Source organism: Ovis canadensis, chromosome 5 (genome assembly GCF_042477335.2).
Source record: "Ovis canadensis isolate MfBH-ARS-UI-01 breed Bighorn chromosome 5, ARS-UI_OviCan_v2, whole genome shotgun sequence".
Lineage (NCBI taxonomy): Eukaryota > Metazoa > Chordata > Mammalia > Artiodactyla > Bovidae > Ovis > Ovis canadensis.
The window spans coordinates 16,011,506-16,027,513 of NC_091249.1; the positions used below are offsets into that span (position 1 = coordinate 16,011,506).

The 16,008-nt window shown below is 42.2% G+C and overlaps 2 protein-coding genes across 2 annotated transcripts in view; both read right to left on the reverse strand.

The window, feature by feature from the left end:
• Positions 1 to 16,008, reverse strand: part of SQSTM1 (sequestosome 1) — an 86,599-nt gene that overhangs the window by 56,546 nt on the left and 14,045 nt on the right. The window lies entirely within an intron of this gene.
• On the reverse strand, positions 3,416 to 3,835 carry LOC138440716 (large ribosomal subunit protein eL31-like). Its single transcript, XM_069590413.1, is given in 1 exon segment — positions 3,416 to 3,835. A coding segment is annotated over 1 exon segment (351 nt). The 3' UTR covers positions 3,416 to 3,484.

Consider the following 16,008-nt stretch of genomic DNA (forward strand, 5'->3'; position numbering starts at 1 on the left):
TTTCACTTTCATCAAGAGGCTTTTGAGTTCCTCTTCACTTTCTGCCATAAGGGTGGTGTCATATGCATATCTGAGGTTATTGATATTTCTCCCGGCAATCTTGATTCCAGCTTGTGCTTCTTCCAGCCCAGCGTTTCTTGTGATGTACTCTGCACAGAAGTTAAATAAGCAGGGTGACAATATACAGCCTTGACGTACTCCTTTTCCTATCTGGAACCAGTCTGTTGTTCCATGTCCAGGTCTAACTGTTGCTTCCTGACCTGCATATAGGTTTCTCAAGAGGCAGGTCAGGTGGTCTGGTATTCCCATCTCTCAGAATTTTCCACAGTTTATTGTGATCCACACAGTCAAAGGCTTTGGCATAGTCAATAAAGCAGAAATAGATGTTTTTATGGAACTCTCTTGCTTTTTCAATGATCCAGCAGATGTTGGCAATTTGATCTCTGGTTCCTCTGCCTTTTCTAAAACCAGCTTGAACATCAGGGAGTTCATGTATTGCTAAAGCCTGGCTTGGAGAATTTGGGGCATTACTTTACTAGCATGTGAGATGAGTGCAATTGTGCGGTAGTTTGAGCATTCTTTGCGACTGCTCTTTTTTTGGGATTGGAATGAAGACTGACCTTTTCCAGTCCCATGGCCGCTGCTGAGTTTTCCAAATTTGCTGGCATATTGAGTGCAGCACTTTCACAGCATCATCTTTTAGGATCTGAAATAGCTCAACTAGAATTCCATCACCTCCACTAGCTTTGTTTGCAGTGATGCTTTCTAAGGCCTACTTGACTTCACATTCCAGGATGTCTGGCTCTAGATGAGTGATCACACCATCGTGATTATCTGGGTCGTGAAGATCTTTTTTTGTACAGTTCTTCTGTGTATTCTTGCCACCTCTTCTTAATATCTTCTGCTTCTGTTAGGTCCATACTGTTTCTGTCCTTTATCGATCCCATCTTTGCATGAAATGTTCCCTTGGTATCTCTAATTTTCTTGAAGAGATCTCTAATCTTTCCCATTCTGTTGTTTTCCTCTATTTCTTTGCATTGATTGCTGAAGAAGGCTTTCTTATCTCTTCTTGCTATTCTTTGGAACTCTGCATTCAGATGCTGGTATCTTTCCTTTTTTCCTTTGTTTTTCACCTCTCTTCTTTTCACAGCTATTTGTAAGGCCTCCCCAGACAGCCACTTTGCTTTTTTGCATTTCTTTTCCATGGGGATGGTCTTGATCCCTGTTTCCTGCTCAATATTATACAACAACCTAAATGGGAAAGAATTTGGAAAAAAACAGATATGTATATAATTGAATTACGTTGCTATACACCTGAAACTAACACATCATTATTAATTACCTATACTCCAATATCGGAGAAGGCAATGGCAACCCACTCCAGTACTCTTGCCTGGAAAATCCCATGGACGGAGGAGTCTGGTAGGCTGCAGTCCATGGGGTCGCTAGGATTCAGACAAGACTGAGCGACTTCACTTTCACTTTTCACTTTCATGCATTGGAGAAGGAAATGGCAACCCACTCCAGTGTTCTTGCCCGGAGAATCCCGGGGATGGGGGAGCCTGGTGGGCTGCTGTCTATGGGGTCGCACAGAGTCGGACACAACTGAAGCGACTTAGCAGCAGCATGCTCCGGGCAGAACACAGGAGTGGGTTGCCATTTCCTTCTCCAGCATACTCCAATATAAAATAAAAAGTTAAGCAAACAAATAAAGGGAGGCCCAGAATAAGAGCTCAGGTGAGGGCCTGTTTGATATTACTAAAAGCCTCTTCTTGTTCCACAGTCCAAAGAAATGGTTCTGTATCTGGGCATTTAGTTGCTTCATATAGATTGGACTAAATCCTGGAATTTAAATTCCACAAAATTCTACCATGCCTAAGAAGGTACAAATATGTTTATCTTTGGGATGTTTAGGCCTAATATACCTTGTTTTCTATCTGGAAATAACTGTCTACTTCCAGGGTTTATAACATATCCCAGATATTTAAACTGTTGCTTTGAGATTTGTGCCTTTATGTGGGAGACCCTTTAGTCCCAGGCCTCAGGGAAATCAAGGACTTCAAGGGTATTCTGATCTGAGGTCTCCATTGTGGGGCTACATATTAACATATCATCCACACACTGTAGAATCATCCTTCTTTTAGGTGTATTTCCTTCCATTCCTTTCCTAGGGCCTGGGAGAACAAGCGTGGGCTGTCCTGAAACCCCTGAAGCTATACTGTCCAGGTATATTCTTGCATTTGGCCTGAGTGAGGGTTAGTCCACTCAGAGGCAAAGAGACCGTGATGAACAACGAACTGGGGTGAGAAAAGAAGGCGTTCTGGAGGTGGACCACAGTAAACCATTAGGGTCTCCAGGAAGCTTGACTAATATAAGGGTTGCCCAAGAGGCGATGTGCAGGGGCCACTGCATCACTTACCGCTCTAAGGTCTCGTTCCATTCGATAGTCCCCGTTTGACCTAACAACTGGCAGAATAGGGGTATTGCTGGGAGACCGACCGGGCACTAAGAGGCCATGTTTTAAGAATTTATCTATGAAGGCTGCAAATCCTTTTTGCTTCCAACTTTATGGGATACTGTCTCTTGTCAGAATAAGTGACTTCTGCCTTAAAGCTAGTTTTTACAGGTTGGGCATTTATAGCCTTCCCAGGGATTCCTTTGTCTGAAACTGTGGGGTTTATTGTGTGTAGAATATGGCTGGGAAAAAGCCCTTGTTCCTCTAGCTGATTTAGAGTCAAGAAAAGGGGCTGCCTGGTGCCTCCTAGTCCTAACATGGCTCTGAAGGAGCCCACATGGTCTCTCCCCAGCAGTGGGGCAGGACTGCTGCTATGTGGCCGCTCAGTCATGTCCAACTCTTTGTGACCTCGTGGACTGTAGCCCACTAGGCTCCTCTCTCCATGGGATTCTCCACGCAAGAATATGGGAGTGGACTGCCATTTCCTTCTCCAAGAGGTAGGACACTCAGGCACAACTAAAAAGGCATGTGAAGCCACTGTCCAAATTGGCGAGTGAAAAGGCCCAGTGAAGTAATGGGTGCAAGGCTTTCCACTGACATCACTCAATGTATAGCTTTTAGAGGAGAGGCCCAGCATGAGAGATTAGGACAGACTGAGTAGCTTCTGTATCAGGTAAAAAAAAATGGATTTTCTCACCTGCTACATCAAAAACCACCCAAGGCTCCTCAGTGGAGATAGATATCTTATGTGGGAGGGAGGTACCAGGCTTCCTTGGTCACCTAGCATGGCCACCTCAGGAATGGGCATCCTCTTCCCCTTTGAACCAGGAAAGGTCCCACTTCCAATGACCTTGGAAGCGTGTTTGAAGACTGGGCATGGACCAGTCTGGGCATGGACCAGGGGACTCCTTTCTGGTATGTACAGGCCCAGTGGCCAGCTGACTTGCATTTGAAGCCCTTGCTGGGTTTTGTTTTTGTTTTACGGTTTAATAACTTTACTGGACAATGAGCAGTTAGTTCTCATCCACCTTAACTGTAGATTTTGAAAGTGGTGACAGGTACATAGGTAACCAACATATAGAGCTTCTTTGGTGAACCTTCATTATATTTCCAGGACAACCACACACAGATACGATGTGGGACACTTCTTGTTCCTTTGGCCCAGGCAGCTTTGTTGAACCTCGTGTCAGTGCATACATCTGGGGTTCCCATCTCCTTCATGGAAACTTTCTGGACTTCTCTGAGCGCCTATGGGGCACGCTTTCAGAAACCCACTCCATGGATATGCTTGTGAATGTCAATATGCTTGTATTCTCTGGTTACTACCTTATTGATGGCAGACCAGCCCTTCTTCTTGCTGCCCCTCTTTGCTGGTGCCATCCTGCCAAGCCAGGGTTGGAAAGGAAATCCCTTGCTGGTTTACCTTCAAATGAATGTTTAAACTTCCTTGGCTCCCTTGGGTAGCCCTGAGGTTGCAAGGCATGACTGACAGCAGCAGCCATCAGTTAAGTATGAACCCTGGTCTGCCTATTTTCACATTGGTTCTTTCTTCCTCCTCAACTTGATCTTGATTATTAAATACCATAAAGGCTACCTACCTCTAGGGGTTTTGTGGGCATAATATCAGGGTTGGACTGGCTGAGAAAATGTTGTAGAAGCAGAGGTTGACACTCAGGAGTAGGAGAATCAATGTTACTAAATTTTCTAAAAGGTTCATAAGCTGTCCCTGAAAGAGAGCTGAATTTTCTTTTTCTTCTTGGTTCACTCCTTTAAACTTTTTATAATCAACTGGCCTTTTTTATACACTTTCTCATCTCTTCTGATACACATTGGATCATGTGGTTCCTTGGCTTTTGCTCCCTCCAAGGAATTATATTCTCAAATGGGCTCCTAGCTTAGAAGAGGATCCTCCCATGTTGAGTAGACTGCAACTGGTAAAGAGCATTCCTAGAAATGAATTTCAGCATCGCAGAGACATTTACTAGGAGGGTTTTGCCAGAAGTGGGTCGGAGTGTCCTCCACATTCCCTTCTTGCTGCTAAGTTGCTTCAGTCGTGTCCGACTCTGTGCGACCCCATAGACGGCAGCCCACCAGGCTCCCCCATCCCTGGGATTCTCCAGGCAAGAACACTGGAGTGGGTTGCCATTTCCTTCTCCAATGCATGAAAGTGAAAAGTGAAAGGGAAGTCGCTCAGTCGTCTCCGACTCTTTGCGACCCCATGGACCACAGCCTACCAGGCTCCTCTGTCTATGGGATTTTCCAGGCAAGAGTACTGGAGTGGGGTGCCATTGCCTTCTCCGAAATTCCCTTCTTACCCAATGGGATTTTGAGTGTCCTCTACTCTCCCAACTGGAGAGTCTGATTAACTGGACGTCTAACTAGACATCACTGGTTGACTTGGCCTCTTTCACAAGGGTCATGGGCAGGGGGAGGTTTGTACCAGGACACTGCCAGGACTCTGCCTGAGGGGGTCTATGTCTTTAAAGCTTATGCCCTATAGTAAGTTTCCTTATGCTCGAGGTGTCTTCCCCGAGACTGAGCATCTATAAAGTTTATAATGTGGGCTTCTGGGCAGCATCCACCTAAAAGGCTGTCCTAAGCAGTGTATGGGCTGCCAAGGCCTGAAGTGAAGTGGGTCCTAGCAAAAAGGAGGAACTGGAGTTGGGAGCAAAGGAAAACGCCACAGGGGTCAAGAACTGAATTCCTAGGGAGGCAGTCCTAAGATGGCGGAGGAATAGGGTGGGGAGACCACTTTCTCCCCCACAAATTCATCAAAAGAACATTTAAACGCTGAGTAAATTCCACAAAACAACTTCTGAATAACGGCAGAGGACATCAGGCACCCAGAAAAGCAGCCCATTGTCTTCAAAAGGAGGTAGGAAAAAATATAAAAGACAAAAAAAGACACAAAAGAGGTAGGGATGGAGCTCCATTCTGGGAGGGGAGTCTTAAAAAGAGAGAAGTTTCCAAACACCAGGAAACACTCTCACTGCCGAGTCTGTGGCGAGCCTTGGAAGCACAGAGGGCAGCATAACAGGGAGGAAAAATAAATAAATAATTAAAACCCACAGATTAAGAGCCCAACGGTAACTCCTCCAGCGGAGAAGCAGCGCAGAGGCGTGCACCCGCCACTAGCAAGCGGGGGCTGGGCAGGGAGGCGCGGGCTGCATCGCTTAGAGTAAGGAGCTGGCCTGAATGCCCCGAGGGCAATCTGAGCGAACTAACTTGGGCTAGCAAACCAGACTGTGGGATAAGCCAGCCCTAACCTAAGACACCGCCAGGCCAGGCCCGTGCACAGAACAAAGGACTGAACAGAGATAGCCGGCTGCAGACCTTCCCCCTCCGGTGACAGGCAGCCAGAGCCAGAAGGGGGCAATCGCAGCCCCAGAGAGGCATTATCTACAAAACTGTAAGCAGGCTTCTTTGCTAAGACTTCTTGGGGTTCTGGATGGTCAACATCCGCCTGAGAAGGTGCGCAGGTTGTATACCCAGAAAACCGAGCAGCAGGGACGGGGGAGGGGATAAGTCGCAGCGACCAGACTCGCCAAATACCTCATCACCTGAGCTGCTCGGACCTGGGAAGGGCACAAAACGCAGGCCCAACCGAGTCTGCGCCTCTGAGGACTACCTGAGTGCCTGAACCTGAGCGGCTTAGACCTGGGAGGTGCATGCAGCCCCGGGCTGGCCTCGGACAGTTCCCGGTGGAGCAACCTAGAGCCTGAGCAGCGTGGGCAGGGAGGGCACACGCGCCGTGAGTGGGGGCAGGCCCAGCGTGGCTGAGGCACTGCGAGCACATGCCAGTGTTATTTGTTTGCAGTGTCCCTCCCTCCCCACAGCGCAACTGAACAAGTGAGCCTAAGAAAAGTGTCTACCACCACCCCATTTGTGTCAGGGCGGAAATCAGACACTGAAGAGACCAGCAAACAGAAGAAGCTAAAACAGAAGGAACCCCCTTGGAAGTGGCAGGTGCAATAGATTAAAACCCTGTCGTTAGTACCTACCGACTGCATAGGAAGGGGCCTATAGACCTTGAGGAATATAAGCCGGACCAAGGAACTATCTGAAAATGAACTGACCCCACAATACCCACAACACCACCAGAGAAAGTCCTAGATATATTTTTACTATTTTTACGATCATTCTTTTTCTTTAATTTTTTTTAATTTTTAAGTCCTCTATTACTCCTTTAATTTTCACTTTTATAACCTACTATTACTTTACAAAAAAAAAAAGACCCTATTTTTTTAAAGCAAACTTCATATATATATATGTTTAATAATTTTTGTGACTTTTTTTTTCTTTTTTTCTCTTTCTTTTTTTTTTTCTTCTTTTCTTTAATATTGTATTTTTGAAATTCCAAACTGTACTCTAGATTTCTAATCTTTGCTTTTTGGTATTTGTTATCAATTCTGTACCTTTAAGAACCCAATCTTCAGTACCCATTTTTACTTGGGAGCGAGATTACTGGCTTGACTGCTGTCTCCTCCTTTAGACTCTCTGTTTTCTCCATTGGGTCGCCTCTGTCTCCTCCCTCCCCCTTCTCTTCTTTACCCAACTCTGTGAATTTCTGTGTGTTTTAGACGGTGGAGAACACCCAGGGAACTGATTACTGGCTGGATCTGTCTCTCTCCTTTTGATTCCCCCCTTTTATCCTCTTGGCCACCTCTGTCTCCTTCCTCCCTCTTCTCTTCTCTGTATAACTCCATGAATATCTCTGAGTGGTCCAGTTGTGGAGTGCACATAAGGAAATGATTACTGGCTAGCTTGCTCTCTCCTCTTTTGATTCCACTTCATCTCATTCGGGTCACCTCTAACTCCCTCCTCCCTCTTCTCTTCTCTGTATAACTCCATGAATATCTCTGAGTGGTCCAGTTGTGGAGTGCACATAAGGAAGTGATTACTGGCTAGCTTGCTCTCTCCTCTATTGATTCCACTTCATCTCATTCAGGTCACCTCTAACTCCCTCCTCCCTCTTCTCTTCTCCATGTAACTCTGTGAACCTCTCTGGGTGTCCCTCACTGTGGAGAAACTTTTCATCTTTAACCTAGATGTTTTATCAACGGTGCTGTATAGAAGGAGAAGTTTGAGACTACTGTACAAATAAGACTGAAAACCAGAAGCAGGAGGCTTAAGTCCAAACCCTGAGAACATCAAAGAAGTCCTGACTCCAGGGAACATTAATTGACAGGAGCTCATCAAACGCCTCCATACCTACACTGAAACCAAGCACCACCCAAGGGCCAACAAGTTCCAGAGCAAGACGTACCACCCAAATTCTCCAGCAACACAGCGCTGAGCTCCAATATACAGGCTGCCCAAAGTTACTCCAAAACCATTGACATCTCATAACTCATTACTGGACACTTCATTGCACCCCAGAGAGAAGAAATCCAGCTCCACCCACCAGAACACCGACACAAGCTTCCCTAACCAAGAAACTTGACAAGACACCTGTACAACCCCACCCACAGTGAGGAAACTCCACACTAAAGAGAACTCCACAAACTGCCAGAATACAGAAAGGCCACCCCAAATGCAGCAATATAAACAAGATGAAGAGACAGAGGAATACCCAGCAGGTAAAGGAACAGGATAAATGCCCACCAAACCAAATAAAACAGGAAGAGATAGGGAATCTACCTGATAAAGAATTCCAAATAATGATAGTGAAAATGATCCAAAATCTTGAAATCAAAATGGAATTACAGATAAATAGCCTGGAGACAAGGATTGAGAAGATGCAAGAAAGGTTTAACAAGGACCTAGAAGAAATAAAAAAGAGTCAATATATAATGAATAACACAATAAATGAGATCAGAAACACTCTGGAGGCAACAAATAGTAGAATAACAGAGGCAGAAGATAGGATTAGTGAATTAGAAGATAGAATGGTAGAAATAAATGAATCAGAAAGGAAAGAAGAAAAACAAAAGAAATGAGGACAATCTCAGAGACCTCCAGGACAGTGTTAAACGCCCCAACATTCGAATCATAGGAGTCCCAGAAGAAGAAGACAAAAAGAAAGACCACGAAAAAATACTTGAGATAATAGTTGAAAACTTTCCTAAAATAGGGAAGGAAATAATCACCTAAGTCCAAGAAACCCAGAGAGTCCCAAACAGGATAAACCCAAGGCAAAACACCCCAAGACACATATTAATCAAATTAACAAAGATCAAACACAAAGGACAAATATTAAAAGCAGCAAGGGAAAAACAACAAATAACACACAAGGGGATTCCCATAAGGATAACAGCTGATCTTTCAATAGAAACTCTTCAAGCCAGGAGGGAATGGCAAGACATACTTAAAGTGATGAAAGAAAATAACCTACAGCCCAGATTACTGTACCAGCAAGGATCTCATTCAAATATGAAGGAGAAATTAAAAAGCTTTACAGACAAGCAAAAGCTGAGAGAATTCAGCACCACCAAACCAGCTCTCCAACAAATGCTAAAGGATATTCTCTAGACAGGAAACAAAAAAAGGGTGTATAAACTCAAATCCAAAACAATAAAGTAAATGGCAACAGGATCATACTTATCAATAATTACCTTAAACGTAAATGGGTTGAATGCCCCAACCAAAACTGAATGGATACCAAAATAAGACCCCTATATAGGTTGTCTACAAGAGACCCACCTCAAAACAGGGGACACATACAGACTGAAAATGAAGGGCTGGAAAAAGATTTTCCATGCAAATAGAGACCAAAAGAAAGCAGGAGTAGCAATACTCATATCAGATAAAATAGACTTTAAAACAAAGGCTGTGAAAAGAGACAAAGAAGGATACTACATAATGATCAAAGGATCAATCCAAGAAGAAGATATAACAGTTATAAATATATATGCACCCAACATAGGAGCACCACAACACGTAAGACAAATGCTAACAAGTATGAAAGGGGAAATCAACAATAACACAAAAATAGTGGGAGACCTTAATACCCCACTCACACCTATGGACAGATCAACTAAACAGAAAATTAACAAGGAAACACAAACTTTAAATGATACAATAGACCAGTTAGACCTAATTGATATCTATAGGACATTTCACTCCAAAACAATGAATTTCACCTTTTTCTCAAGCACACACGGAACCTTCTCCAGGATAGATTACATCCTGAGCCATCAATCTAGCTTTGGTAAATTCAAAAAAATTGAAATCATTCCAAGCATCTTTTCTGACCACAATGCAGTAAGATTAGATCTCAATTATAGGAGAAAAACTATTAAAAATTCCAACATATGGAGGCTGAACAACACGCTGCTGAATAACCAACAAATCACAGAAGAAATCAAAAAAGAAATCAAAATTGCATAGAAACAAATGAAAATGAAAACACAACAACCCAAAACCTGTGGGACACTGTAAAAGCAGTGCTAAGGGGAAAGTTCATAGCAATACAAGCATACTTCAAGAAACAAGAAAAAAGTCAAATAAATAACCTAACTCTACACCTAAAGCAACTACAAAAGGAAGAAATGAAGAACCCCAGGGTTAGTGGAAGGAAAGAAATCTTAAAAATTAGGACAGAAATAAATGCAAAAGAAACAAAAGAGACCATAGCAAAAATCAACAAAGCCAAAAGCTGGTTCTTTGAAAGGATAAATAAAACTGACAAACCATTAGCCAGACTCATCAAGAAACAAAGAGAGAAAAATCAAATCAATAAAATTAGAAATGAAAATGGAGAGATCACAACAGACAACACAGAAATACAAAGGATCATAAGAGACTACTATCAGCAATTATATGCCAATAAAATGGACAACATGGAAAAAATGGACAAATTCTTAGAAAAGTACAATTGAACCAGGAAGAAATAGAAAATCTTAACAGACCCATTACAAGCATGGAAATTGAAACTATAATCAGAAATCTTCCAGCAAACAAAAGCCCAAGTCCAGAAGAGAAGAGCTAACACCTATCATACTCAAACTCTTCCAGAAAATTGCAGAGGAAGGTCAACTTCCAAACTCATTCTATGAGGCCGCCATCACCCTAATACCAAAACCTGACAAAGATGCCACAAAAAAAGAAAACTACAGGCCAATATCACTGATGAACATAGATGCAAAACTCCTTAACAAAATTCTAGCAACCAGAATCCAACAACACATTAAAAAGATCATACACCATGACCAAGTGGGCTTTATCCCAGGGATGCAAGGATTCTTCAATATCCGCAAATCAATCAATATAATACACCACATTAACAAATTGAAAAATAAAAGCCATATGATTATCTCAATAGATGCAGAGAAAGCCTTTGACAAAATTCAACATTCATTTATGATAAAAACCCTCCAGAAAGCAGGAATAGAAGGAACATACCTCAACATAATAAAAGCTATATATGACAAACCCACAGCAAACATTATCCTCAATGGTGAAAAATTGAAAGCATTTCCCCTAAAGTCAGGAACAAGACAAGGGTGCCCACTTTCACCACTACTATTCAACATAGTTCTGGAAGTTTTGGCCACAGCAATCAGAGCAGAAAAAGAAATAAAAGGAATCCAAATTGGAAAAGAAGAAGTAAAACTCTCACTGTTTGCAGATGACATGATCCTCTACATAGAAAACCCTAAAGACTCCACCAGAAAATTACTAGAGCTAATCAATGAATATAGTAAAGTTGCAGGATATAAAATCAACACACAAAAATCCCTTGCATTCCTATACACTAATAATGAGAAAATGAAAGAGAAATTAAGAAAAAAATTCCATCCACCATTGCAACAAAAAGAATAAAATACTTAGGAATATATCTACCTAAAGAAACTAAAGACCTATGTATAGAAAACTATAAAACACTGGTGAAAGAAATCAAAGAGGACACTAATAGATGGTGAAATATACCATGTTCATGGATCAGAAGAATCAATATAGTGAAAATGAGTGTATTACCCAAAGGAATCTATACATTCAATGCAATCCCTATCAAGCTACCAACGGTATTTTTCACAGAGCTAGAACAAATAATTTCACAATTTGTATGGAAATACAAAAAACCGCGAATAGCCAAAGCAATCTTGAGAAACAAGAATGGAACTGGAGGAATCAACCTGCCTGACTTCAGGCTCTACTACAAAGCCACAGTCATCAAGACAGTATGGTACTGGCACAAAGACAGAAATATAGATCAATGGAACAAAATAGAAAGCCCAGAGACAAATCCGCACACCTATGGACAACTTATCTTTGACAAAGGAGGCAAGAATATACAGTGGATTAAACACAATCTCTTTAACAAGTGGTGCTGGGAAAACTGGTCAACCACTAGTAAAAGAATGAAACTAGAACACTTTCTAACACCAGACACAAAAATAAACTCAAAATGGATTAAAGATCTAAACGTAAGACCAGAAACTATAAAACTCCTAGAGGAGAACATAGGCAAAATACTCTCTGACATACATCACATCAGGATCCACTATGACCCACCTCCCAGAATACTGGAAATAAAAGCAAAAATAAACAAATGGGACCTAATTAAACTTAAAGGCTTCTGCAAAACAAAGGAAAGTATAAGCAAGGTGAAAAGACAGCCTTCAGAATGGGAGAAAATAATAGCAAATGAAGCAACTGACAAACAACTAATCTCAAAAATATATAAGCAACTCCTGCAGCTCAATTCCAGAAAAATAAATGACCCAATCAAAAAATGGGCCAAAGAACTAAACAGACATTTCTCCAAAGAAGACATACAGATGGCTAACAAACACACGAAAAGATGCTCAACATCACTCATTATCAGAGAAATGCAAATCAAAACTACATTGAGGTACCATTTCATGCCAGTCAGAATGGCTGCGATCCAAAAGTCTACAAGCAATAAATGCTGGAGAGGGTGTGAAGAAAAGGGAACCCTCTTACACTGTTGGTGGGAATGTGAACTAGTACAGCCACTATGGAGAACAGTGTGGAGATTCCTTAAAAAACTGGAAACAGAACTGCCTTATGACCCAGCAATCCCACTGCTGGGCAAACACACCAAGGAAATCAGAATTGAAAGAGATATGTGTACCCCAATGTTCATTGCAGCACTGTTTCTAACAGCCAGGACATGGAAGCAACCTAGATATCAATCAGCAGATGAATGGATAAGAAAGCTGTGGTACATATACACAATGGAGTATTACTCAGCCATTAAAAAGAATACATTTGAATCCGTTCTAATGAGGTGGATGAAACTGGAGCCTATTATACAGAGTGAAGTAAGCCAGAAAGAAAACCACCAATAGAGTATACTAACGCATATATATATGGAATTTAGAAAGATGGTAACGATAACCCTGTATGCAAGACAGCAAAAGAGACACAGATGTATAGAACAGTCTTTTGGATTCTGTGGGAGAGGGAGAGGGTGGGATGATTTAGGAGAATGGCATTGAAACATGTATAATATCATAAATGAAACGAATCGCCAGTCCAGGTTCGATGCATGATACTGGATGCTTGGGGCTGGTGCACTGAGATGACCCAGAGGGATGGTACGGGAAGGGAGGAGGGAGGGGGATTCAGGATGGGGAACACATGTATACCTGTGGCAGATTCTTATTGATGTATGGCAAAACCAATACAAATATTGTGAAGTAATTAACCTCCAATTAAAATAAATTTATATTTTTAAAAAAAACTGAATTCCTAGAGGCGGGAGTATTCCTATAGGGGATTTTTGGACAAAGAGTAAGGTAAGACATTAGACAGCAGAAGAACCCCAAACCCTCTCCCCTATTTGTTTGGTGGCTATCATAAAATTGAGAAGAGTCTGATGATTCCATCCATCTAACATAGGCAACAGCGAGTCTGGACAGTGTTTCCCATGTAATTTAACATACTAGTACTGCTGCTGCTGCTGCTGCTGCTGCTAAGTCACTTCAGTCGTGTCCAACTCTCTGCAACCCCACAGACAGCAGCCCACCACGCTCCCCCGTCCCTGGGATTCTCCAGGCAAGAACACTGGAGTGGGTTGCCATTTCCTTCTCCAGTGCATTAAAGTGAAAAGTGAAAGTGAAGTCGCTCAGTCATGTCTGACTCTTAGCGACCCCATGGAGTAGTTTAGGACCTCTCTTTGGGATGCTCCTGGGTCCCTTTAAAGTACCCCAAAGTCAGCTGAAGATCAAAAGAACTTTAATTTGAATTTCACATTTGGGAAGTCTGTCAAAAATTTCAAAAAGCTTTTATGGCTACGCTATGCAGTTTGTGAAATCTTCTCTGATCAGGGATCAAACCCGTGTCCCCTGCAGCACAAGCACAGAGCCCTCACCACAGGACTGCCAGGAACTTCCTTCAAAAAGTTTTGAAACACTTGGTTATATAGGATCATAATTCGTTGTGAAACAATGAGGTAAGGTGAAAAAAATATTTCAAGACTAAACAGATTATGTAAAGGCACCCACTCCGGTATTCTTGGGCTTCCCTGGTGGCTCAGCTGGTAAAGAATCTGCCTGTAATGCAGGTGACCTGGATTCAATCCCCGGGTTGGGAAGCTCCACTGGAGAAGGGAAAGGCCACCCACTCCAGTATTCTGGCCTGGAGAATTCAAGGGACTCAGTCCATGGGGTCGCAAAGGGTCGGAGAGGACTGAACGACTTTCACTTCACTTCAAAGGCACAGAAACTCATACCTTTTATCAAAAGCAGCATTCCAGGAAAACTCTGTTCTCCTGTGAGACAGAGAAGCAAATCCAGTTCTGTATCAGCCTACTATTAATAAAATCCATTTCCCTGATTAAATTTAATCCAACCTTAGAAAATCCTGACCAAATCCAAGACTTATCAGAATGTTCCTTTTTCTGCAAACTTTTTGCAACTTTCTGTAGCCATGTTATTTTGTCACTTATTTTCTTTTAAAATTTATTTTAATTGAAGGATAATTGCTTTACAATATTGTGTTGGTTTCTGCCATACATCAACATGAATCAGCCATAGGTATACGTATGTTTCCTCACTCCTGAATCTCCCTCCCACCTCGCCCCCTCTCTAGGTTGTCACAGATTCCCAGTTTGAGTTCCCTGAATCATAGAACAAATTCCCACTGGCTATCCACTGCAAGGAGATCCAGCCAGTCAATCCTAAAGGAAATCAGTCCTGAATATTCATTGGAAGGACTGATGCTGAAGCGGCAACTCCAAAACTTTGGCCACCTGATGCGAAGAACTGACTCATTGTAAAAGACCCTGATGCTGGGTAAGACTGAAGGCAGGAGAAGGGGACAACTGAGGATGAGATGGTTGCTTGGCATGACTGACTCGAGGGACATGAGTTTGAGTAAGCTCTGGGAGTTGGTGATGGACAGGGAGGCCTGGCGTGCTGCAGTCCATGGTGTTGCAGAGTCGAACACGACTGAGCACCTGAACTGAACGGATCCACTTTACATACGGCAGTGTAATGCATTTCCACGCTACTGCCTACATTTGTCCCACCCTCTCCTTCCCGTCTCCCCATGTCCGTAAGTCTGTTCTCTATGTCTGCACCTCCACTGCTGACCTGCAAATAAGTTCATCAGTACCATATTTCTAGATTCCATATATACTCATTAAAATATTATCTTTTTCTCTTTCTGACTTACTTCACTCTGTATAATAGGCTCTAGGTTCATCCACCTTATTTGCACTGACTCAAATGTGTTCTTTTTTATGGCTGGGTAATATGGCTGGTACACATAATATTGTGTATATACATATACACCACAGCTTCTTTATTCATTCATCTGTAAGTGGACATCTAAGTTGCTTCCATGCACTAGCTATTGTAAACAGTGCTGCAATGAACATTGGGATCCATGTTTTATTCAGTTATGGTTTTCTTAGGGTATATGTCCAGTAAGAGGACTGTTGGATCAAATGGCAGTGTTATTCCCCGTTTTTAAAGGAATCTCCATAGTGTCTTCCATAGTGGTTGTATCGATATACCTTCCCACCAACAGTGCAAGAGGGTTCCCTTTTCTCCACACCCTCTCCAGCATTTATTGTTTGTAGATTTTTTGATGACGGACATTCTGATCAGTGTGAGGGGTATTTCATTGAAGTTTTGACTTGCATTTCTCTAATAATGAGTGATGCTGAGCATATTTTCATGTGTTTATTACCCATCTGTATGTCTTCTTTGGAGAAATGTCTGTTTAGATTTTTGCCCACTTTCTGATTGGGTTGTTTGCTTTTCTGGTATTGAGTTGCATGAGCAGCTTGTATATTTTAGAAATCAATCTTGTCAGTTGCTTCATTTTCTATTATTTTCTACTATTCTGAGGGTCATCTTTTCACCTTACTTATAGTTTCTTTTGCTGTGCAAAGCCTCTAAGTTTAATTAGGTCTCACTTGTTTACTTCCATCACTCTAGGAAGTGGGTCATAGAGAAGCTCGCTATGATGTATGTCATAGTGTTCTGCCTATGTTTTCCTCTGAGAGTTTTATAGTTTCTGGCCTTACATTTAGGTCTTTAATCCATTTTTAGTTTATTTCTGTTTATGGTGTTAGGAAGTGTTCCAATTTCATTGTTTTACATGTAGCTGTCCAGTTCTCCCTGCACCACTTATTG